The following is a 24010-nucleotide window of genomic DNA, read 5'->3' as shown; positions in this document are numbered from 1 at the left end:
TATAACAAAAAAACTATTTTTCCTTTGTCTTCTTTATGAAGTATGGAAATAAATGACTTACAATATCAGCAAAAAATATAAACCCTTTTTTTCTGTGTGTTAGAAAATTGAAATAGAAAAGGATACAACCAATGTGTTTGGTGGATCAGTCTTTAAGAGCCTTTTTCAGAAGACTAAAAGTTATTGAGAACAGTTATATCTAAGCAAAGCTAATTTTCAAAATTATAATTAATATTTCATTGTCTAAATTACAAGGAACATATTTGGTATAATAGTCACAGGTGATGAAGTTTTAATTTAAATGGGAAGCAAAGTAAATCAGTATTTAAAATAGCTCCACACAATTAGGTTGCAATTATTTGAATAAATTGGATCTAAATACTGGAAATACAACCATGTCATAATCTCTGTTCTGGAATGTACATTTACTGTTATGGAATCAAGAAAGGGAGCTCTTTTTTTCTTATTTTAGTTACCATACTCTCCATCCTGATTTTTACTCGTTGTAGAGCTAATGTTAAGTTTTGATAAATAAAATCAAGTGTCATAAATGATTTCCTATTTATTGAATTCATTTTGCATGTTTTGAAATCGATGCAAGGTTGAAATCCCGGCTTTTCATCTTTCGGTTTTTCTTCAGTGGATGTGCTCTGGTGTCTGCCAGAATTAGCCATATTCAGGACCTTTCCAGGGCACGTTGTCACAGCGTGGCCAGAGCAACCTGTAGCAGACCCTCCCATCTGCGTAAGCATGCCAAAGGCCTCAGCCCAGAGACCAGGACAAGCCACGTGTCCAGATAAACACCGTGATTTAAGATACATTAGGAATGCTCACTTAGCCTATGTGAGCCTTTTGCCCAGAGATGGTCCTGGCATCACCCCAGGGTATTAGAGATTAATGGCATTATAGAAGGTGGACCTGCCAAGGGCCCTAGACATGATCTAGATTTGAGACAGCTCCCTCACTTCACCCATGACACCCAGAGAGTGGAGATGATGACCACAAGTGGACAGAGAGTGCCATTGTTCTCTTGATTCCCCAGTTAGTGTTCTTCTACAGCAGTGTTTCTGGGGACAGAAAGAGGAAGGAGGGACATACACACTGTCTGTGGGTGTATTCTCAGGGAGGTCTGTGAGTTGGCTGAGAAAACGTGTAATGTTCGTGTGCTCTCTTGTTACCATCACCCTAGATCAGGAGTGACCACTTTATGATTGAGTCCCACTCTGAGATACAAGGCCTGTTTGGGTTGATCATAGAGTTGACCAATGAGAAAAAAAAATCAGTAATAAGTAAATGATGTATTTGCTCCAAGTGAAGGCCCAAAGTCACATGGAACCATAGGACAAAAGTTTCAAGGTGGGTTGAATGAGGAGAGGATGTGGGAGGATTCCACATCACACGGCCCATGGTGGCCCCATAGCCCGTGGTGGTCCATGGTAGTAGCATCAGTGGGCACACTCCAGAGAAACTTCATGAGCATGGTCACCTATGAGCAACCAACTAGCTGCAGCAAAATAATATTTTCTACCACATTATATTAATTTAAGTTTATCAGTTTTGCAGTTTTTAATAAAAATATACTTGTATCTATTTGAGTAACAACTTTAATGGAGGTTAACATTGGGTGTTTGTGAAACTTCTTTTCCAGTAAAAAGGGTCCCTTCACTTTTAAACTTTGATAAAGCATTCCATGCCATGCTGGCCTCATCATTCAGATTCCTACATGCAGGTGCATGTCTACCTGGGGAATTAAACCCTGGGAAACCCAGACTCTTAGCTGGATCCTAGCTGCCCTCACTTCTTGTGGCTGCTTGCTTTGCAATAGCTTTAGACAGATTTCTTTTTTTTTGCTGCTAGTCTCCTAGTGAAGGGATGACCACCACAGAAATGTGACACTTTGTCCTCTACAAAACAATTCTTTTTTTTTGTTTGAGACAGAGTCTCGCTCTGTTGCCCAGGCTGGAGTGCAGTGGCGCGGTCTCCGCTCACTGCAAGCTCTGCCTCCCGGGTTCACACCATTCTCCTGCCTCAGCCTCCCGAGTAGCTGGGGCTACAGGTGCCCACCACCACTTCTGGCTAATTTTTTTTGTATTTTTAGTAGAGACAGGGTTTCACCATGTTAGCCAGGATGGTCTCGATCTCCTGACCTCGTGATCCGCCCGCCTCGGCCTCCCAAAGTGCTGGGATTACAGGCGTGAACCACCGCGCCCGGCCTTTTTTTTTTTTTTTTTTTTTTTTTTAAGACGGAGTTTTGCTCTTGTGGCTCAGGCTGGAATGCAACGGTGCAGTCTTGGCTCACCACAACCTCCGCCTCCAAGGTTCAAACGATTCTTCTGCCTCAGCTTCCTGAGTAGCTGGGATTACAGGCATGTGCCACCACGCCTGGCTAATTTTGTATTTTTAGTAGACATGGGGTTTCTCCATGTTGGTCAGGCTGGTCTCAAACTCCTGACCTCAGGCGATCCGCCTGCCTCGGCCTCCCAAAGTGCTGGGATTACAGGTATGAGCCACCATGCCCGGCCTCTACAGAACAATTCTAAACCCTTTGGACGACTTGAAAAATGCATCACCAAGTGGGGGTGGGGAGGTGTCACCAACTGTCCTGCCTTGACTCTGTCGTTATTGTAAATTCCCATTTACCCTTCTAAGAATGAAACTTTGGTGATAAATGTTACTGCTAATCCTAGTAGATAAAGTCTTTGTAGATTAGTTCCTAATCCTAGCAAATAAAAGCAACTATACATACAGAATGTTAGACCTCAAGTGACTGTATCTTGGAAAATGGGAGGTAAATATTAATACAACTTTAAAATAATCACCTAAGATCATGTTGCACTGTACTTTTGATTTCTCTAATCAGCCACGAGGAAAGTGGGCACTGATCTTTTAGATTTTATATGAGGAAGATGCAATTCAGAGTCACTGTCCAGTCTGCAGAGGAGGCAGGGCTGGAGCCCAGTCTCTCATGCCCGGGTTCATAGCTCTGTTCTTTGCCTCATTCTGTAGCCTCAAGACAACCCTGTCTAGCTCCAGAAAAAACTGCAAGAAAGTCTTTGGGGCATACAGAGCTACCTCCCTGGCCCAGGAAATTATGACCCTGTTCATAAAAACGTCCTGTAGGAGAGTCCAGAAACAGGGTGGGAAGGAGGATGGAGTTAAGGCCAGGAGACTGGGCTTGGAGCTACTCTCACTTGTTCCCAACGGTAGAGGACTTCAGAAAGGCTGGGTGACTTGAGAAACGAACATTCCATCTTTTTGTGTTTCATGTTTTTTTCTGATGGATCTTGAATTTTTAGATGCTTATCTTCAGATTTAAATCTCAAACTCTGCTCAGTGCCAAACAAAACTACCTTTGCCTTACTCCTAACTTGCTTGTCTGTGCCATGGTGTCCTTCAATTAGCACGCATGATTAGGAATTTATTTTTTTTTATTTTTTATTGTATTTTTATTTTTATTATTATTTTAATTTTTTTATTATTATTACACTTTAAGTTTTAGGGTACATGTGCACAATGTGCAGGTTTGTTACATATGTATACATGTGCCATGTTGGTGTGCTGCACCCATTAACTCGTCATTTAACGTTAGGTTTATCTCCTAATGCTATCCCTGCCCCCTCCCCCCACCCCACAACAGGCCCCGGAGTGTGATATTCCCCTTCCTGTGTCCATGTGTTCTCATTCTTCAATTCCCATCTATGAGTGAGAACATGCGGTGTTTACTTTTTTGTCCTTGTGATAGTTTGCTGAGAATGATGGTTTAAAAAAAAAAAAAGGAATTTAAAGCTCAACAGTTATGAAGGGTGGCTGAAACAAAGACTAATGATTTGGGGGCTTGATACTCTATGTAGTTACTTGTTTCTGAATGTATGCTAAGATTCACCCAGCTCAAACTGTCTTTCCTTTAAAGTAAATGATTAAAAGAAAAAAAAATACCCAGGAAACTTAGCTCTTAATTTTTTTTTTTGGAAATGTATAGTAAAAACAATCTGGCATTGACTCTTCCCTGCGCCATATATTATGTTTGTGGTTTGTGAACTTTTCTAAGTCTTAGATGTCTCACCTCTGAAATGGAGTTGGTAATATTTGCCTTACAGGGTTATTTTTAGTTTTGGAAATCCTATTTTCAACGCTTATAGCACTGCTCAGTTATATGAAAATTTGTCATGAATTTTATTTTCTACACAATGTATTGAGTGTGTTATTGTTCATAAATTAAATTTGCTGTGACTGTAATTCAGGTGATCTGGCTCTTTGGCAGCCACATGCTTGAATGCTTGATTTTGCTTTTTACAATGGTTCATACTGATTGCCGAACTACTAAAAATGCTGCTGTAGTAATTGGTACTGCTGTTTGGATTTTATTTTTTTCTGTTACCAGCAAAACTTCTGATTTTAGAAGCAATATTTATAGAATGAACTGGCCGTTAATCTATATTCTATTCAGCGAAATTAGATTTTTAATGGCTGTTTGCTGAAAATCTTCCCTGAAGAGCTGGGCACAATAGAGATACTGATAACAGTATCTCATGTTGGACATTTTACAATGCAAATGTTTTAATGAGGATGCAAGTGCGATTGAATTTTAACTAGAGATAAGCTATTGTTTTATTTTAGCAAGTCACTTGTACATTTGCCTGAAATATGCAAATACATATTTTGGTCCAAAATAGTTTTGTATATTGGAATAAGTTCTTGCTTTCTACCACATAGTAATAGAACTTGTCACTTTAAGATTTCTTATTAGTTCATCCAGTTCTCTCTCCCTGTGTGTGTAGTTGCGATAGGGAAAGTAGATAACTGAGTCCTTCATAAAATTATCACAGACTCTAGATGTTAGGTCAGAAGACCAGAGATAACCAGTTTGGAGCTCATTGTGCCTACTATTGGTCAAAGCGAAACCTGGGCCAAATAGCCTGGTAACTCCAGGCCATTCTGGCAAAGTGCAAAAAACAGTGAGCCCAGCATGTTCCACCCAGCTTTGTGTCCGCAGCGAGGCTTCTGGAATCATGGAGCTGCAACCTTCCGAGGGACAGCTCTCTTTGTGGACAGCTCTCACGCACAGCTGGGCCAGTCTAAGTCTGATACCAGTGGAAGTTTTGGACCCAGAGCTGTTCTCCCTCACCTGAGGCATCTTAACTGGCCGTGGCTGGCTCTACCAGATGCTTTCCCCCTTTACGGTAAATCTCTCTCTGGGATGTTTTGTCCTTTTAACAGTCAGGCTTCCACCAGGGTTCCCCAGTGTATCCAGAATGCCCATAATGTCTGATCCCCAATAGTGGACTCAGTTGAAGCCTTTCTGGCCTGGTCAGTTGATATTTATGTGGGTGACCAGAGATCCCAATTCCACCGATTAGAGTTTTGTACCCAAGTCCTAGATTTTCTCTGATAGTCCTCAGCAGTCCCTCAAAGAAAGTACTATCCCCATTTCAAATATTCAAAAAGTGAGGAGTTGAGAAGTTACTTTAACTCCTTAAGGACTAAGAGGTATTATGTGGCCGTGCTGGGATTTGACTGTAGTAGCGCTCGACTCCAGGGTAGGGTTGACTTCAGTTTGCAACTAATGCCTTAATCCACGCTGTGATTGATCAGCTGCTAAAACACAGGAACAATAGAATAACAAAAAGTGACAGGCTACCAATGCAAAAGCTTCGCACTCCTTACCTGCGTATCGAAGAAAAGGGCTTCAAAGAGACTCAGGACTGAGTGGTCATGGAGACGGTGTAACATCCCACCGACACTGTGTGACGAAGGTTTCAAGGTGGTTATTTATGATTTCCTGTCAGTACGTCTTAGAGGAAGGGCTGGTGGAGCCAGTTTCAAAGAACTGGGCTGGAGTTCTGCTCTGTCACTTAGGGACCCTAAACCTGTATGTAACCCCGTAGGACTTTGGTTTCCTTCTCTGTAAAGCGAAGGTGAAACCTCACAAGGTCGGAGTGGTTGGGGGATCTTTCAGAGCTGTGTCAGTTGCATGCTTTGCCAACCTAGTTGATTTCAATCAATTTGCCGATAAGCCTGTTCCGTCTGTGGTCTGCCTACTGGTCTCCTGGAATTCCAGCTATTTGGTTCTTTTAGAAGGAACCAAGGACTGATTATTGAGCTTTCTACAATTGTTAAGTGGCAGAACTTCGTAAATTTACTTCTTATGTAATTTATAAAGTGACCCATTTGATGAAGAACTTTTAATGTGTTGTGTCACAACAACTGTTTTCATGTAAGCCAGGGATTCCCAAACTTTCTTGGTTCCGGGTGGCCTTAGCATCTCAGTAAATTTTTTGTAGTGCTTCAGGCCAAAAGGCATTGCTAATGGTTCTTTTTATTAAGTAGTTGGATCCCAACAACTTATGTGCAAACGACTTCGTAGCTGTTTGAAAAAAATAACACATAAATTGAAAGAAAAAAATACATTTACTTTATTCTTCAGTAATCGCAGTTACATACTGCTGGGACTATGTGCCTGTGGGGCACTATACAGCTGCTCACTTGATCACCTCATTTCCTGTTCACATCGACTTTCAGGGAGTGTTTGCTTTTTTTATCCCAGTAATTGCTGAAAAACCCAGCTTTGGTAAGATATGGTATCATCAAAATGTAACAGGATCTAATGTTGAAACAATGAACTACTTCTAGCTAGTAGTTTGTGAAATATCTGACAGAAGTTGTAGATCCTGTGTTTCTCTTGAAAATTTAAAAAATATAATCTGTGGTGCCTTGTGCCTTCAGCTTAGCACCCCATAGCACTTTGGCACACAGTTTGGGAACTGTGGATATAAGCAGCGTACACATTGCCGTATTGGCATTTGACAGACTTGGAAGCTGCTCTTATGGTTCTCTAAGATGCATAAGTATCACGAAAGGACTGCAGCCTGGAACCCAGTCCTGGTGACTGATCTTCCAGTACACTGTCGGCGGTTGAGGAAATGATACATTTCTGTGCATTGCCAAATGGAGCAAATGCAAACCCAATGATGGTGTTCCCATGACCCTGAGCCATCCTCATGAACGTCAGCTGCAGGCTCCCTGCTGGTTAGAACTGGCCATCTGAATGCGGGTCTCAGTTAAGAATGTGGAACAGTTGCTTTCTGAATAACATTCTTCTAAGTGAACTTACTACTTTCCAGGAAACCGTTCTCTTCTACCGTGTCCATGGGCTGTGAGGCCGTTTAGAGTGTTTCCTGTGATTTCTGCAGCACGACACAGTGGGCCACAAATGCTCCCTTTTCTGTGTCATTTGCTCTCTTCATTGATAAAGGACACTCATCCTTCCTGTTTATTTTCAGAACTTGTGCTTAGGTTTATTGGGCATGGCTTATTCCAAAGTCTGAAAACCTTCTATCGTCAAAACAAATGGTACCAGGGCACAATGTTAATATTTTACATCAAACAGAACTTAAAACACAAATGACATTAAAATAATCATCTGCAAAGTTATGCTGTTATTTAAATTCCTATTATATTTTTTGCAGGATGGATTGATTTTTCTCATGACAAAAACTTTTATGTGATAAAATTTCACATTCTGAATATTTCTAGCCAATGGGCTGAGTCAGTGATATAATTCTGGGAAGAAGAAGATAGTAAAAATATTACAATCCAGACATTACTCCTGCCTCATTGGGAGAGCTCCACAATTATTTAGCCATTTTTATTGAAGCTATAAAAAGTAGAATGTACAATCCACGGAAGAAAATCGTCCTTGCCTTTTCCTGCATTGGGTCATACACATAAGCAACAATGTGTGACACTGCTGCTGTGTCTATGGTGTTTGTCATTGTGTCCCTCCACCAGCACGTTAGGAACAGAGGCTTTGCATGTATTCAGGGCCTAGTGCAGGGGTTAGCAAACTTTTTCTGTAAAGGACGGATAGTTAATATTTTCAGCGTTGTGAGCTACAAGGTCTCTGTGGCAACTGTTCACCTGTGCCGTTGCCATGTGAAGGCAGCCAGATAATATGTAAAACGAATGAGTGTGGTTGTGTTTCAATAAAGCTTTATTGATGGGCACTGACACTTGAATCTTATCGAACATTTACATGATTATTTGGAATATTAACCTTCTTTTGATTTTTCCAACCTTTAAAAAGCATAAAAATCACTCTTGCCTCATAGGCTGTACAGACACAGGTTGCAGGTCAGATTTGGCCTGTGGGTCAGAATTTGCCAGCCCCTGGGCTACAGAAATGCCTGGAACAGAGAAGGTGCTTGAATGATGAAGATCACATTTTTATTTATTTATTTTTGAGAGAGAGTTTCACTCTTGTTGCCCAAGCTGGAGTGCAGTGGCGTGATCTTAGCTCACTGCAACCTCTGCCTCCTGGGTTCACGTGATTCTCCTGCCTCAGCCTCCCAAGTAGCTGAGATTACAGGTGCTCACCACCACGCCTGGCTAATTTTTGTATTCTTAGTAGAGATGGGGTTTCACCATGTTGGCCAGGCTGGTCTTGAACTCCTGACCTCAAGTGATCCACCTGCCTTGGCCTCCCAAAGTGCTGCAATTACAGGCGTGAGCCACTATGCCCGACCAAGATCACATTTTTAATTGAAATCTTTATTATGAACTATTTTAAACCTACAAGAAAGAACGGAGAATAGTATAATTAGCATCTGCCACTGAGATTCAACAAACATCATTCTGCCATATTGGTTTCCAATTATTAAAAAAAAATAAATAAAACAGGCAAATACAGTTAAAGCCCGCCGCCCTCACTGCCACTACCCTACTCCTCCCCAACCCACTTCCCTCCCTCTCTACCCAGAAACAATGATTCTTCCAAGTTGGGTTGTAAGCTTTCATCTCTTAAAATATTTTTACAATATAGGCATAAAATGTGCACAGATGTATGACACTGCAGGATCCTTTCACAACTTGCTTTTTTCCCACTCACTATGGTGTTTCTGCGATTTGTCTGTGGCTTTCAGATATAGCTCTAGTTCATTTAAATTTTCATGCGGTTTAATTTATTCACCTTTTATGAGTCTTATTTAAGAGATTCTTTTCTATCTTGATGTCATAAAGATATTGTCCTATATTTTCATTTAAAGCAAGAATGAGCAAACTTTCAGCAAAGAGCCAGAGAGTAAATAGTTTAGGCATTGTGGGTCACGTGTCTGTTGCAACTACTCAACTGTGGGAAAGCAGCTTTGGACAATGGACACACTGACGGGTGTGACTGTGCTCCAATAAAACTTGATTTATTAAAATTGGGTGATGGGCCACATTTGGTCTGTGAGCTGTAATTTGTCAACTCCTGATTTAAAAGTTTTGAGGTTGTATTTTTAACATTGTCCTACAAAATCCATCTGGAATTCATTGTGTGTGTAGATGTATGGTATAAGTTAGATATTTATGTCAGTCCCAGGGGTCAGCAATTAGCAATTATTCAAGTATCACTTACTAAAAAGTTGATCTTTCCTACACTACTTTTTTTTTTTTTTTTTGAGACAGAGTTTCGCTCTGTCACCCAGGCTGGAATGGAGTGGTATGATCTTGGCTCACTGCAAACTCTGCCTCCTGGGTTCAAGCGATTCTTGTGCCTCAGCCTCCCGAGTAGCTGGGATTACGTACATGTACCACCATGCCCGGTTAATTTTGTATTTTTAGTAGAGGTGGGGTTTCATCATGTTGGCCTGGCTGGTCTTGAACTCCTGGGCCCAAGAGATTCGACCACCTCGGCCTCCCAAAGTGCTGGGATTACAGGTGTGAGCTATCGCGCCCATCCTTCCTACACTAATTGTTAATGCCTTCCCTGTTATATTCTAAGTTTCTCTACATGGCAAATCTCTGTGCTCTCTCATCTGAAACATTGTTCAATGTAGTTATAGATTTATAATAAATTTTTATTTCTGGGGGGAATAAAGCATGTGTCTTTATTCTTCTTCAAATTATCTTGAAAATATTTGGTCCTTTCATCTCTCATTTGTGTTTGGATCAATTTGATAAGTCAGAAAACAAAAAAGAAGCATGGGATTTTGATTGGAATTGTACTGTTCTACCTGGATTAGTATTCTCATTATATTACTAGCTGAAGGACCGTGAACAAGTTAGTTTCTGAGCCTCAGAGATAATATGCAGATAACAGTACCTGCCTCACAGGGTGATAGTGAAGATTAAGTGGATTAATATAGGGAGCACGTCGAGAACCATGCCAGATATAGCATAAGCACTCAGAAATCTTAGCTATTAATGTCTTTAGTAGAAGTCTTCTTATCAAAGATATCAGGACAGTTTAATCAGGTCAGTTAATTAAAGAAGTTGTGAGGAATTAAAAAAAGTTTTAGATCTACTTTAAGCATCATATTTCATCTTAAAATGCATAAATATATATTCATGCAGGAGTGGAAAAGGTTTTGTTGACCGTTTATCCACAGTTCCAAGCGCTGATGGTGGCTTATTTCCTTGTACGGTTCGTAATTTTTTACTGTGCGCTGATTTGATAAGAGTCTGTGTGTACACAGGCATGTGTGTGAGTCCCATGTGTCGTGTATTGTGAAAAGTGTCACTCCACTTCTGTACTGATCCTAAACACGTTGTTGTTGTTGTTGTTGTTGTTGTTGCTGTTTGAGATGGAGTTTTGCTCTCGTTGCCCAGGATGGAGTGCAAATAGCACCATCTCGGCTCACCGCAACCTCCGCCTCCTGGGTTCAAGCGATTCTCCTGCCTCAGCCTCCCGAGTAGCTGGGATTACAGGAGCGCACCACCACGCCCAGCTAATTTTTGCATCTTTAATCGAGACAGGGTTTCACCATGTTGGTCAGTCTGGTTTTGAACTCTTGACCTCCAGTGATCCTCCTGCCTTGGCCTCCCAAAGTGCTGGGATTACAGATGTGAGCCACTGCGCCTGGCCCTAAACACTTTTTTAATGTTAATTTTTGGCTTAGGATGTCCACATGAAGGAGATGTTGTTAATCACAGGGGACGTTCATATGGGAGGTTTTAATTATTCATGGGAATTTTATTTTTTTTTTAATCCAAAGACTGTAGAGATGTCAGTTTTTCTGCTGTTGCCTCGGGCCTGCTGGTGGATTTCTCTAGTGTCCCTTCTGCTCTCTCTAAACAGACAGGAGGCTCTAAGAGGCTTCATTTGTGGGCTCAGTTATAGTTGCCTCTCCTTTCCTGTGCTCAAGGCCCCATTTGAGTATGTGTGTGTGTGTGTGTGTGAGGGGGGCCTTCCTGTAAAGACCAGAAAGCTTGCTAGACAGATTCTAAAAGAGCTGGAACACTCCCATGTGATTTTTAGAACCCCAATTCCCAGAACTGTAGGTCTTATTTCCAGCTCTGTAGGCTGTGTGGTCAATGCAGTGTCATCATGTGCTAAGTTCTCTGGTTGTGAATTTTCTAATCATTCCTGAAACTTGAGGATCCCCCTTTTCTTCCACCCCTTTTTAAAGCTTACCTCCAAATGAAAGCATTTTTAATTTTATCTAATTTTTTTTTCACTGGAGAAGGGCCTGGCCATCAGTTCAATTAAAATCTCGAATGGTGAAATTTTCCATCGAAGTTTCTGTTGTATGGATGCCTATGGCATTTGCATATGCAAGATAAGTCACGTGTCTATGATCTTTGTTTTTGAGACAGGGTCTTGCTCCGTCACCCAGGCTGGAGTGCAGTGGTGCTATCTTGGCTCACTGCAACCTCCGCCTCCTAGGTTCAAGCAATCCTCCCTCCTCAGCCCCTCAAGTAGCTGGGACTGCAGGTGTGTGCCACCATGCCCAGCTAGTTTTTGCATTTTTTTTTTGTAGAGATGAGGTTTCGCCATGTTGCCCAGGCTGGTATGGTGTCTATACTCTTTATACACTAACAATTCACATAGTTCAACATGGCAAGCATTGTTAAATGGGATTGATTTCATCAACATTCTAAAACAGTTCAGAGGATGCTCTGTGTTCAAAAATTGTTAGCTTGAAAAGCCATTATGGATATAGTTTTCTGACAGTTTTCCCAGTGGGTTCTTCTAGCCTTCTAATGTTATGCCTTAATTTTAAATGCTAAATATTTGCATTGAAGAGATAATTTGAATGATCAGTACTGTAGAGTGTCTTCAAAGTTGCAGTACCTTTGCCATACTGCTTCATTAGATACAATTATACAGGTTTCTTCTGCTTCCCTGTATAGCTTATATATAGTGTCCACAGAGCTGCAGAATTAAGGTGGTGGTGGGTTTCTGCCCTCATCCCTTTGCTTCCTGTCTGAACTCCTAGGCTGCAGAAACTCCCGTCTCTGTTGTGACCATCCTTGTTTCTCTGCTTCACAATCCATGACTGTTTCTAGTTGGTAGGGCTTTTACGGGTGACCTCTTCCACTTTCAGCCCTGTTTTTTGTTCTGTTATCATTTTTTTCTTTTGTTTCTTTTGTCTTTCATAACTACAAAGGTCCTCTCAGCTTCCTCATGGAAAAAAAAAATAAAACAACCCTGGCCTTTGAGCAGATTTGCTAGCCAATCAAAGATCCTCTTTTTAATCTTGCAATGAGACAATCTGAACATGTGCAATTTGTGGGTCTTTGGCTCTTGTTGATTTTAAAACAATTGGTACTGGATATCTAGGGCCACCTGCTCTTTTGCTTGAATTTTTACTCATTTTCCTTTTTAGTTTTGTTCTTAGTGTAGCTGTCTATATGAAGCCTGCTGTATATAGAAGGCTTATCTCCAGATAAATGAAGTTGGATACCCGAAGACTTTAGATTTATCTGCAGAGCCACTGATTTTTGTCCTATTCCCGGGAGCAGATGGGTATTAAAATTAGAGCAGCTGTTTCCAAGTAAGGTTAGAAAAGCTGAAAAGAGAGCAGAGGGAATTTTGTGTGCCTGCAGAGAGAAAAACACACATCAAAGTAGTCAAGAGGCCAGGCAGGTACACAAGAACCCTTGGCACTTGACGGCTCAACCCAAAGCCTCCCCCGACTTTTACTAAACAAGGTGACCCTGATTTTTCTGCTCTTGCACCTGGTTTCACAGGCACTCATAGATTTCTCTCTCCAACTTCTCTTAAGGATCCCAGGGCACCGAGCCTAACAGATACAGAAGAACACTCTTCCTGGTAGGGAATACTCTGAATAAAGAATGATTTAGAAAGCAATGGGGTCTCTTCTTTGTTTCAGACAAGAAATATTTTTTGAGAGCCTACTATGTGCCTGGTTTTCCAACTCCCTGCTACCCCACATTGGTGTCATTTGTTATTTATTCTTTAAAAATAAAGAGCATGTCATTTGTCCTATTTGAAAAATAAAGAAATGAGAACATTTAAAATGTTTGGAGTCCCTGTCTTTGGAGTCCCCAACAAAAGTGAAAAGTTCTTTTCAAAGTGCTACTCTGACTTGAGTTTCCACCCCTGTTTGGCATGTTTCATTGGCTTTCTGTGTCTTCTAGGAGGAAGGTCAAAGTCATTAGGAGGACACAGAGGCTGCTGGATTTTGGCTTCTGCTGGCTCTCCTGGTCCCTGTGGCTTCATGTGGCCGCTGTGCTAGAGGGAGAGTCACTCTGGAATCTGTGTGCCATTCTTACCTGGGAGGAAAATCAGGAAGGAACCTTATGGTTACTTTTGGGTAGAGGCAAGTTAGTTTCATCATGTTTCTTAAATATGACAACCAAGGAACAAAGAGTATGTCAGATATGTCTACATGGTAGGTGTTTTAAAAACAATTTTCCAAAATTGCAAAGTACAAAATATATACAGAAAAGCACCCCCCCCAAAATATGTACAGCTCAATGTATTATCATAAAATGAACACCTGTGTAACCACCACTCAGATCAAGGTTGACAATGTTGCCCTCCAGCAGCTTCCTCGTCCCCACCTCTCCCAGCTCTGCAAAGCTAATCACTCTTCTGACTTCAAGCATGGGTCACTTTTGCTGTTTACAATCTTTACACAAGTGGAAAAAACATTGTGTTTGGGGAATTTGTTCTATTTGTTGTATAAGGCTATAGTTCTTTCTTTTTCATGGCTGTATAGTATATTTTATCAGTATACTATAACTGTTGTCATCCAGCTCATTAATATTCTTTTTTGTTTTTATTATACTTTAAGTTTTAGGGTACATGTGCACAACATGCAGGTTTGTTACATATGTATACATGTGCCATGTTGGTGTGCTGCACCCATTAACTCGTCATTTAACATTAATATTCTTATAGTTAGTACTCTTTGTGTTCTGTTTATTAAATATTTGTTTACTATAAGGTTATACAGATATTCTCTTCTATTATCTTTTTGAAGTTTAATTTTTTACCTTTCAATTGGATCTAGAATCCAATTGGTGTTTATTTTTGCATATGGCTTGAGAGAGGGAAAAATCTTCATTTTTTTCTCATTGGATATCAGTTTATTGAAAAGACTCTATTCTAGAAGTCAAGTGTCCCTGTGTGATCCTTTCTGTTTCTTGTCTCTGTTCCATTGGTCTATTTGTTCATCTTTCTGCCAATGTCATGCTATCCTAATTACCATAGCTTTAAAATTCCTGCTTTCTAATAGAGCAAGCCCTCCCACATTGTTCTTATTCAAGCGTGTCTGTGCTATCGTGGGCCATTTTACAGAAGCACACAAATGTTGTGATTTCTGTTGCAGCAGCATTGAATCTTGTAGGTTAAGAAAAATTTGAGTCTTTCTAATATCAAGTTTTCTAATTCATGACTGGAATATTCCCCCTTTACAATTATCTTCATTGAGATCATGCATTTTTAACACTTGATTTATTACTAGGAATTTAATTTTTTTCATCTATTATAAACTGTACCTTTGAGAAAAGTATCTTTAGTTTGCTGCTGATACATGGAGATGCAAAATATTTTTATTTTTTGGTAAATTTTGATCTTGCATGCAGCAAACTTGCTGAAGTTCCATATTTTAATAATTTATCTGCATGAATAATCATATAGTCTGTAATTGACAGCTTATTTTCTTAGTGGATCCTTATACTTTCTTTTTATTTTTGCCTCATTGCACTGTGTAGGACCTTTAGTGCGGTGCTCAATGGAAGTGGTATTAGCAAACATCCTTGCTTTCTTCCCAATTTCAGAGAGAAACTGTTCTACCTTTCACCAATAAGTATTATATTTGCTGAAGGTTTTTTGTAGATACTCTTTATCAGATAAAAGAAATTTCCTTCTATTCCTAGTTTGCTAAAAGTCTTCACTCTACCTAGATGTTAAATTTAATAAGAGTTTGTTCTGCATTGGTTGAGATGATCATACAATCTTCACAGGAAATTTAATTCCCAATTTGCTTGCAGGCTTCTTTTCCTGAGTACGAAAGAGGCAGAAGTCGACATATTTCCTGTATTGATGGCATTGTGGTTTTGTAAAAAAGTTTGATAGGATGTATGAGTGTCTCTGATGAGAGGCGAAACAAAAATGTATGCACTGGAATTGTTCTGCAACTTTTTTATTCAAGAAATTGGTCTTTGAATGATTAAAAGTAAAAAAAAAAAAAACATTTCATTTGAGGCTGGTGTGCCTATGTCAGTAAGTGCAATTGAGTGCTATCTCTTAGGACTTAGTTAAATATGGAAACCAAGGGACAAAGGGAAGATCAGGTTTTTGAAGAACAATTCGTTTAATTCTTGATATATCTGCAGCTGAGCAGGGCTTATAGATTCATCACTATGACTTATCACTATGTGTTAATCAGACTAAAGCAATTACCTTGAGATTTCAAGGTAATTTCCAAATGCAGTATGTTTTAAAGAGACAGCATGAAAAAGTAGGGAAACAATATGTAAGAGTTTATTTTTAATGGATTCATTTTATAGCCACGTGTTTCAATTCTGCTTATAATTTCCTTTTAGCCTACTTACAAATGTGACTCAACTCACATACAAAAATCAGGACAAGCTGCTTTCAAGAAAGCTGACTCAGAATTGAGGGAATAATGGACTGACCAAATTCATCTTGGAATAATTTTTTGAATTGATGTAGAGTTTCTAATACAGAAGTGAAGACCTATCAAAACATGGAATGTGTATTTCACTAAGACATATAGTTCTTGATTCAGTAAAGTGAATGAGCATTTTTATTATTTGGATTTGGAAAAAAAATCTTGGGATGCATTTCTTGGCTGAGTCTACTACTGGCATAAGCACTATAGTGATTTTTTTTTTATATCTTTATTCCTGGTGAGTAAGCAGTTGGTGTTGGAATATAGTTGAAATCCTTATTGAAGAAGGTGGGAAAAATTTCTTTTTGAGACAAAAATACTGTGACAGTTGGACCCCAACATTGTTCATTTGTGTTTCAGAAGGAAGATGACATTTACAACCACTGCAATTCCTGTTTTGGACATAGAAACACAATATTAAGAACTTAAAGGCCTTTAGAATGTTCTAGTCCCATCCCTTCCTTTTACAGTTGAGCATGCTGAGCCCCAGGAAGCTTTCTTGCCTTGTCCAAAATCACCTGCAAATGAGACTGGTATCACGGTACCTCCAGGTGGCAATTGTTCATTCTAATTTCTCCAGTAACCCTAAGCTATAAATTCTGGAGTCATCTTTGCTGTAGTCCCCCTCTCCAATTGGCAGACACAGACACTCTCCTGCTATTTCAATATCCCCTTAGTCTGTGTGACCTTTCCCCACCCATCGTCTTCCATGGGTCCACCTAGTTCTATATTTAGCCTTGGCATGGGTTGCTCATCATTCATCTCCATTTAGTTCAGCTGATGGATGGAAAGGTAGAGGGAGAATTTCCATATTTCTTCTAGTGAAGGAAAGGTAGGGGTATGACCCTTCATTGTGTTCTTGCTTCAAGGTGGACTATCTAGATGAGCATTCTTTTCATAGTACCAAGATTTATTCTGCAACCTTCCTGCACATAATTATGACTAAAAGAATATCTGGTCCTTTAAGTTGTTTTGCCAAAGGTTCTTCTGTTATTTAATCACTTGGTGCACACCAGTCCAATTAGGGAGTTGCATGGGGGGAGAAAATAGATGTTATTGCTATCAAACTTGTAGGGCCCCGTTCAAGATAGTTTTCTTTTTTGAAGTCTTTCCAGGTGACCCCCACCTACCTGTTTTCCCTCTTTTGTGAACCCCAAAGTCTGTACTGTCTAGATCAGGGACTGGCAAACTAAAGGGCCAGATAACAAATATAGGCTTTGTGGGCCAGGCGCTTTCAGTTGTCACTACTCAACTGCTGGTGTATTGCAAAAGCAGTCAGCACATAAACAGGTGGCTGTGGTTGTATTCCAATAAAGCTTTATTTACAAAAACAAACCAGATTTGGCCTGTGGTTGTAATTTGCCAACCTCTAGTTTGTACTAACAATTTCTAAATTTTGGTTTTGGGGCCAGGTGCATCAGAATCATCTGGGAAATGTTGAAAGATACAGGTTTCTAGGCTTCACCTTTAGAGTTTCTGATGAACGGCCTGGAGCTGGGGAATCTGTGTTTTAAAAGTTCCCTGATTGATGCTGCTGCTTAGACAAATCACTAAGACAATGGTCCATTCTAGTTACCTGCTTCCCTTCTTCATTCTTTCCTTTTCTGTTTTCCTCCCTCCCTCCTTTGCATCCTCCAGTAAATATACATACAAATAAATACATAACATTTTATTTGTGTTTAAGATTGTGTAAAATGGCATGATTCTGTAGACTGTTTATTTTGTAGATTGCTTATTTCTTTGCCCTTTTTGCTGAGGCATTTATCTTGTATTTATCCTAAAAATTCTTTCTATAATAAGGGATTTAGTCCTTTATAGTATGTTGTACATTTCTTCCTTCATGATAGTGTTGCATTTTAAATTTACTCATGGAGTTGCAATGATTAAAAATAATTTTGATGGAGTGAAATGCACTGTTCCCTTAAGGCAGTGGTCTCAATCAGAGATGATCTTTCCCCAGGGGATGTTAGCAATGTTTTTGGTTGGCATAACTTGGAAGGAGGGATTCTACTGGCATTTAGTGAGTAAGGACACAGCATGCTGCTAAACATCTTACAACATACAGGGGAGCCCCCAATGATAAAAAAATTATCCAATTCAAGGTGTCAAAAGCACCAATGTTGAGAAAACCTGCTTTAAGGCTATTGTTTTTGTTCTTTGTTTAATAAGACACTCCCTCTTCCTATAATACTAATATCTCTATTTAAATCTGTATTAAAAGTTTTAAAATTGATTCTGCCACTCAGACAAATTACTAACATAATGGTCCACTTTACTTCCTTCTTAATACCATACACAAATTCCCCCTGTTCTTTCCCATCCTTGCCTCTATCTTCTTCTCCACTTCTCTGTAAGTATCACGAGTCCCCTGTGTCCCCTCTGTGGCCAGCGTCGTGCTAGGTCATATAATGACAGTGGTTCCCCACCCACTGCCCAGAATTTGTAAGTTCTCCTCTGGGGCTTTGTTGCATTTGGTTTCCTCAAGCACCGTCCCATTCCCTCTGGATGCCTTTGCCCACTTAGCTTGGGTATAATGTTGGAGGAGCTGACCTCTGGTCAGCTCGGTTCTTCCCTGAACCTTCTGAAAACTGCCATCAAGCTTAGTGGCTATCAATAGAATCCTAAGTCTTCAAGCTGGAGGAGGCCTTTCGAGATGCAACCCCAGCTCCTCCCTTAATGCATGAGGGGTGTGTGTCCAGAGCAGGTGAGCAACTTGTCCCACCCACCTGTGAAGAACAGGGCCAACACCAGGGCGCTGCTTGCTCAGCTGGCTCCATTTCCCATTGGAAAACTCCCAGACCACCTCTTCTTGGTGGAGGCATCCAGAATTGCTGTCTTTGTTTTGCCGAAAGCTGCCACTATCATTCTAAAAGAGACTGGTCCCAACACCTGCTCATAATTTTGTTTCCTATTTGCTCTGATCAAATCCATTCTCTCCCTCAGCATTAAAAAAATGTAAGGTAGTTTAACATAAAGGTGTTGGGGTGGGTAACCTCAATCAAACAAAGGATCCCAATAGCTGACATGCATACCAGCAGGGCAAGCAATTGATGAGCCGACTGCTCAGGGCAAGTCCAAGTTAACGTCTCTGACTCTTCTATTGGACTGTGAGCTTTTCAAGGGCCAGGTAAGGCTTTATTCATCTTCCTGACCCCTCTTATAGGCATCCTGCCTTGCACATCTTAGGTGCTTGATAAATGTCACATGAATTGCTGAGTAGCCATATTGAGTTGTCTGTAAAAGTACAGAAGAGGCAGGGCTGAAGCCCGTACATTTTCTAAACTAGTATGGAAGGGAAGTTAGTCACCTGTGCATCTCCCCAGGCCCCACCATCATCCAGGTAATGCTGATGCAGGTGTCCACACTTCGAAGCAACCCTATTAGCTTTGACTTACTATATCTAATGACCCTATCAATGGGCCTTTTTCATGCCTTTTAAAGTTGGCATTTCATCCTGCTGTTTGTATGCCGCAGAGGACATGGGAATTGCCAGAAACATGGGTAGCAGAGAATTTAAGGAAGAAAAACAGGCCATGGCTAAAGGGTCACACTGCTACTGCCTTTGAATCACAAGTCCCAGGAGAGGCTGGCACCCTCGCTCAGGTCTGGCCTCCCATTTTACTCAGTCCATTCCCCCAGAACTGCTCTTGGTTAGAGTAGACATTATTTGACACGGGTGAAAAGTCTAAAATAAAATGTGGAAAATAGTTTCAGGTTAGTTCTATGATGTGAAAAAATGTGACTTAAGCAGATAAATTGATCTGATGCAGCAAGCACACAGCATTTAATAAATGGGCCTGTTGGTTCACTGTAAGCAGAAGACCATTAACCCATGGGCTTTCTCTTTCCTCTTTATTATAGCTGGTATTACAAAGGCTTAATCATTTTTCCCCATCATTAGAATCTAGAAATTATAGCTTGGAAAATATCATGTATTACATTTTATGCATTCCCAAAGTTAGGTCTATTAATTCTGATATTTTGCCTCATTATGCATTTTGGCAGTTTGGTTATTACCTGCTTATAGTTCAGATTTAATGGGACGCAAGAGCAGATGCGACCTCTGCAACAGGACCTTTTCCTTAATGAGATAAAATACAAATACGAACTTTAAAAAAATCTTGACTGTATACAGAAACATAGGACTTATGATAAATATTTATGATTTGCTTAAAAGTTAATGATTGCACCTTATCTTATGTATGCTGTTATGAATTGAAACAGATAGCTTTCCCAAAAAATAAAACTAGTCTGAAGAGTTAGAGAAAATAATGGCAGAAAGCTGCCATTGTTAATGAAACAACTAATATACACACCAAGGAAGTAGCATTGGGATAAAATTATTTTTAAAAAGGGCCCAATGACCCTGCAATGCATTTAATTCTCTGCCTCATACTCCTGTGTGTGTGCATGTGTGCACGCATGTGTGTGTGTTCGTTTGTGTGTGCGTGCATGTGTGTACATGTATATGTGTGCGTGTGCATGTGTGTGTGCATGTACATGTGTGCGTGTGCATGTGTGTGTGCAGGTGTGTGCATGTATATGTGTGTGTGTGCATGCGTGTGTGCATGTGTGTGCATACACACTCCATCACATTATCCACTGCTTTGAATCCCCTTACAAATTTATGCAACTGACTGTTTAATTTTTAGCTTTTGTCCTCTCTTCTTCACTAAGAGTGTTTCTCCTGGCCTTCCGTGTCAGTCATTCATTCTTTCATCCCACGTGCTATTTGTGCATTCGTCTCATCTATGAAGCTCAGACAAGAGCACTTAGGGTATTATTGATTCTCATCATATTTTCTTTCTGGCTCTTTATCCCCTTACCTGGTGGGACTGACTCCTGGATGTGGCAAATTGAACATTGCCATGGGACCTGCCCTTTGCCACTCAGCTCCATCAACCAGCACCTCTGACACTTCCCACTGGGGTGAATGGCTTCACAAAGTGGCTCACAGAGATGGTCTCCGAGGACCAGAGAAAGGTGGCTTGGCTCACTGTGTTGAAAGCCACTTGTGAAGTGGGTCTGTACTCTTCATGCCCTCATCAAGGCCGAGGCTGCAGGTTGTGCTGGTTCTGTCTTACCTCTCAGGTCGACAGAGCTTTTACTCCTTTTAAAGCAGATTTAAAGTTATTTAATCACTTTAAAACACCACAGTGGGACATTTAAGCCTCCGCCTTGACTTATGTTCTCAAGACCTGAGACTGGGCCTTGGAGAATCCTGATTCCATTTAACAAGGCAGTACACTTCATAGGCTCTGGCAGCTGCTTGTATATAACATCATTCACATTCATTCACTCACTCATTCATTCATTTAGTAAATGTTTATCCAGCAGCTCCCATGTGCTGGGCACTGTTCTAGGGCTGTGGATACACAGGTAAATTAAACTGAAAACAGAAATGGGACCTCAAAAAGCCTACATTCTAGTGGGGAAAGAAAAAAATGAATGATTAAATAATTTAAAATTTGTGTGAGAAGATGATGGATATTTTAGAAAAAAAAAGCAAGGAAAGAAGAGTCAAACGTCAGCATCATGCAATACACCCAGGTAACAAACCTGCACATATACTCCCTGAATCTAAAATAAAAATTGAAAAAAAGAAAGAGGAGTTGACATTGACAGAGGGTGGAGACCTTGCTCTGTTAAGTAGGCTCCTCATCAGAAGATGGCATTGGAGCAAAGACTCAAAGGTGGCTCAGGAGCAGCCTTGAGAAGCAAGGCATTCCCGGCAGAGGGTACTGCCAGTGCAAAGGCCCTGGGGCAGGAGAGTGACTGGAGCATTGGAGGAGCAGTGAGCAAGCCAGTGTTTGTGCAGTCAGTGAGGGAGGTCAGGGGCAGGAGGTGAGGTCAGGGAGACTAGGGCAGGCACATCACAGAGGGCCTGTAAAACTTGGTGAATACAGGCTGGGCACAGTGGCTCATGTCTATAATTCCAGCACTTTGGGAGGCCGAGGCAGGTGGATCACCTGAGGTCAGGAGTTTGAGACCAGCCTGGCCAACATGGTGAAACCTCGTCTCTAATAAAAATACAAAAATTAGCTAGGTGTGGTGGCAGGTGCCTGTAATCCCAGCTACTTGGGAGGCTGAGGCAGGAGAATTGCTTGAACCTGGGAGGCAGAGGTTGCAGTGAGCCAAGATGGCACCATTGCACTCCAGCCTGGGCAACAAGAGTGAAACTCCATCTCAAAAAAAAAAAAAAAATTAGTGAATACTTTGGCTTTTATTCTGGGTAAAAGTCAGTCATTTGTGTAACACTGTTAAGCCTCAACTGTAAAATAGAGTAATAAATGTACAAATGTACTTATCAAAAGGGTTGTTGTAAGGATGAACTAAAGTAAGAAATGTAAAACACCCAACAGAATGGCAGGTGCACAAATAAGTATTGTGAATAGCAGGTAGGACTAGGTGCTTTTTGTGCTTGTACTAGGTTACTAGATGTAAACTTTTAGTGCTTGTACTAGGTTACTAGATGTAAACTCTCTAGGACAGATTTAGAGTTTTTTTTTTTTTTTTTAAACAGCATTTTATACCCAGACCTGGTACAGTTCTTGTCATAGTAAGTCCTCAATCAGTGTTCCTTGAGTATTACCATTATCATATATTTTTCTCAAAAAAGCATTCAGGCAGTCTTAATTGGCCTACATGTAATAGCTACTTGTTTTCTATTGCTTACAAAAATATAACCCTTACCTTCTGCCTTCTCTACAGGAATTTTTTTTTGGCATGGTAATAACATGATATTAAAGTTGTGGTGCTGTGTTATGGAAAGAACTCTTGGCTGAAAATCAGAAGACGTGGTCTCCTAGTACAGTAGCTGTGAGAGGTCATTCAACTCCTCTGCCTGTTTTTTTTTTGGTTTGTTTGTTTTTTTTTTTTTTTTTTTGAGATGCAGTCTTGTTCTGTTGCCCAGGCTGGAGTATAGTGGTGCAATCTTGGCTCACTGCAACCTCTGCCTCCTGGGTTCAAGTGATTCTCCTGCCTTAGCCTCTCTAGTAGCTGGGATTACAGGTGCCCACCACCACGCCTGACTAATTTTTGTATTTTTAGTAGAGATGAGGCTTTGCCATGTTGGCCAGGCTGGTCTCAAACTCCTCACCTTGTGATCCGCTTGCCTTGGCCTCTCAAAGTGTTGGGGTTACAGGCGTGAGCCACCGTGCCCGGCCCTCTGCTCTTCTTTTTCTCAGAAGTGATACGGATTCAGAAAATCCTTCTCCATTTCAGTGTTGGCGTGAAGAGAAGTTATTCTATGGAGTGTCCTTTGAAAACTCGAAACGGCTATCTTGGGGAGGGTAGGTGTTGTGCCTGTTACCGTGGGAAGGGTGCTTAACTGGTTTCTCTGGAGGAATGTGGACTTCTGCTGTGCTCAGCACCCCTTTTGAGGAGCCCCCTGCCTCTCTGAGGACTGATGGTTGTCAGATGTGGGCTGTGGCAATGGAGCTGAAGCTGTGAGGCCTCTCAGGCCACCAGATAGGTGGTCCTTGCCTTAGTAATGTCATTCTCTAAGCTGCACAATGGAGGTTTGGACTTTCAGAATTAATTTTTGTATTGATCCCTTGCGGTTTAAATGTATTTCTGCCTTTTTAATGCATGTATTGAAATTCTTATTTGTGACTAGATCAACCTCAGATGTTTTAAAAGTTGATTTCAGAAGCATGGCTTTGAATGTCTCCTTTGTTCACGTGAATAAAATTCTTCTTGTTGCATAATTCTTGGGGTGACACCCATTCCACAAGGCCTTCCTAAAAATAAATCAGAAACAAGATAACAACTTCGTGACTCAACAAGTTCACATCCCTTCCTCATCACGTGTTGCTTTCCAAATGTTGATCAATCTATCATAACTCCTTTTTCCAACAATTTTTTTAAAGTCCCATCATACAGTCTGTGTTCCTGGACAGGCTGGGAATAGAGCAGTGAACACAGTAGATAAATTATATCTGAATTCATGCAGCTCACATTTTTGTAGGAGAGGGGTAAAGAAGAGATTACTTTAGATTTCACAGTGAGGGAAGGCTTCTCCTAGAAGGTAGCATTTGAGTAGAGGATGGAATGAAATGAGGAAGAGAGCCATGCAACATCTGGAGAAAAAGTGTTCTGGGCAGGGGTCCAGCAGGTGCAAAGGGTCTGAGGTGGGAATCGAC

At 40.7% G+C, this 24010-nt stretch overlaps 1 protein-coding gene and 1 non-coding gene across 4 annotated transcripts in view; one reads left to right on the top strand and one right to left on the bottom strand.

The window, feature by feature from the left end:
* DNER (delta/notch like EGF repeat containing) overlaps positions 1-24010 on the top strand; it is a 355847-nt gene that overhangs the window by 97547 nt on the left and 234290 nt on the right. The window contains exon 1 of one of the 3 annotated variants that reach the window (XM_055380616.1): positions 5037-5180. The exons of the other annotated variants lie outside the window; for them this stretch is intronic. Coding sequence (XP_055236591.1) covers positions 5163-5180 — 18 coding nt within the window. The 5' untranslated portion in view covers positions 5037-5162. Of the gene's footprint in view, positions 1-5036; positions 5181-24010 lie in introns of those variants that run through there. 3 annotated transcript variants of the gene reach the window in all.
* Positions 11160-11221, bottom strand: LOC115933843 (U7 small nuclear RNA). The gene has a single exon (XR_004069690.1). It is a non-coding gene; the product is annotated as a U7 small nuclear RNA (small nuclear RNA).

The sequence above is a fragment of the Gorilla gorilla genome, chromosome 11 (genome assembly GCF_029281585.2).
Source record: "Gorilla gorilla gorilla isolate KB3781 chromosome 11, NHGRI_mGorGor1-v2.1_pri, whole genome shotgun sequence".
NCBI classification, from domain to species: domain Eukaryota; kingdom Metazoa; phylum Chordata; class Mammalia; order Primates; family Hominidae; genus Gorilla; species Gorilla gorilla.
Note: the sequence above shows the minus strand (reverse complement) of the source record. Positions and strands in the feature narration are given on the sequence as shown.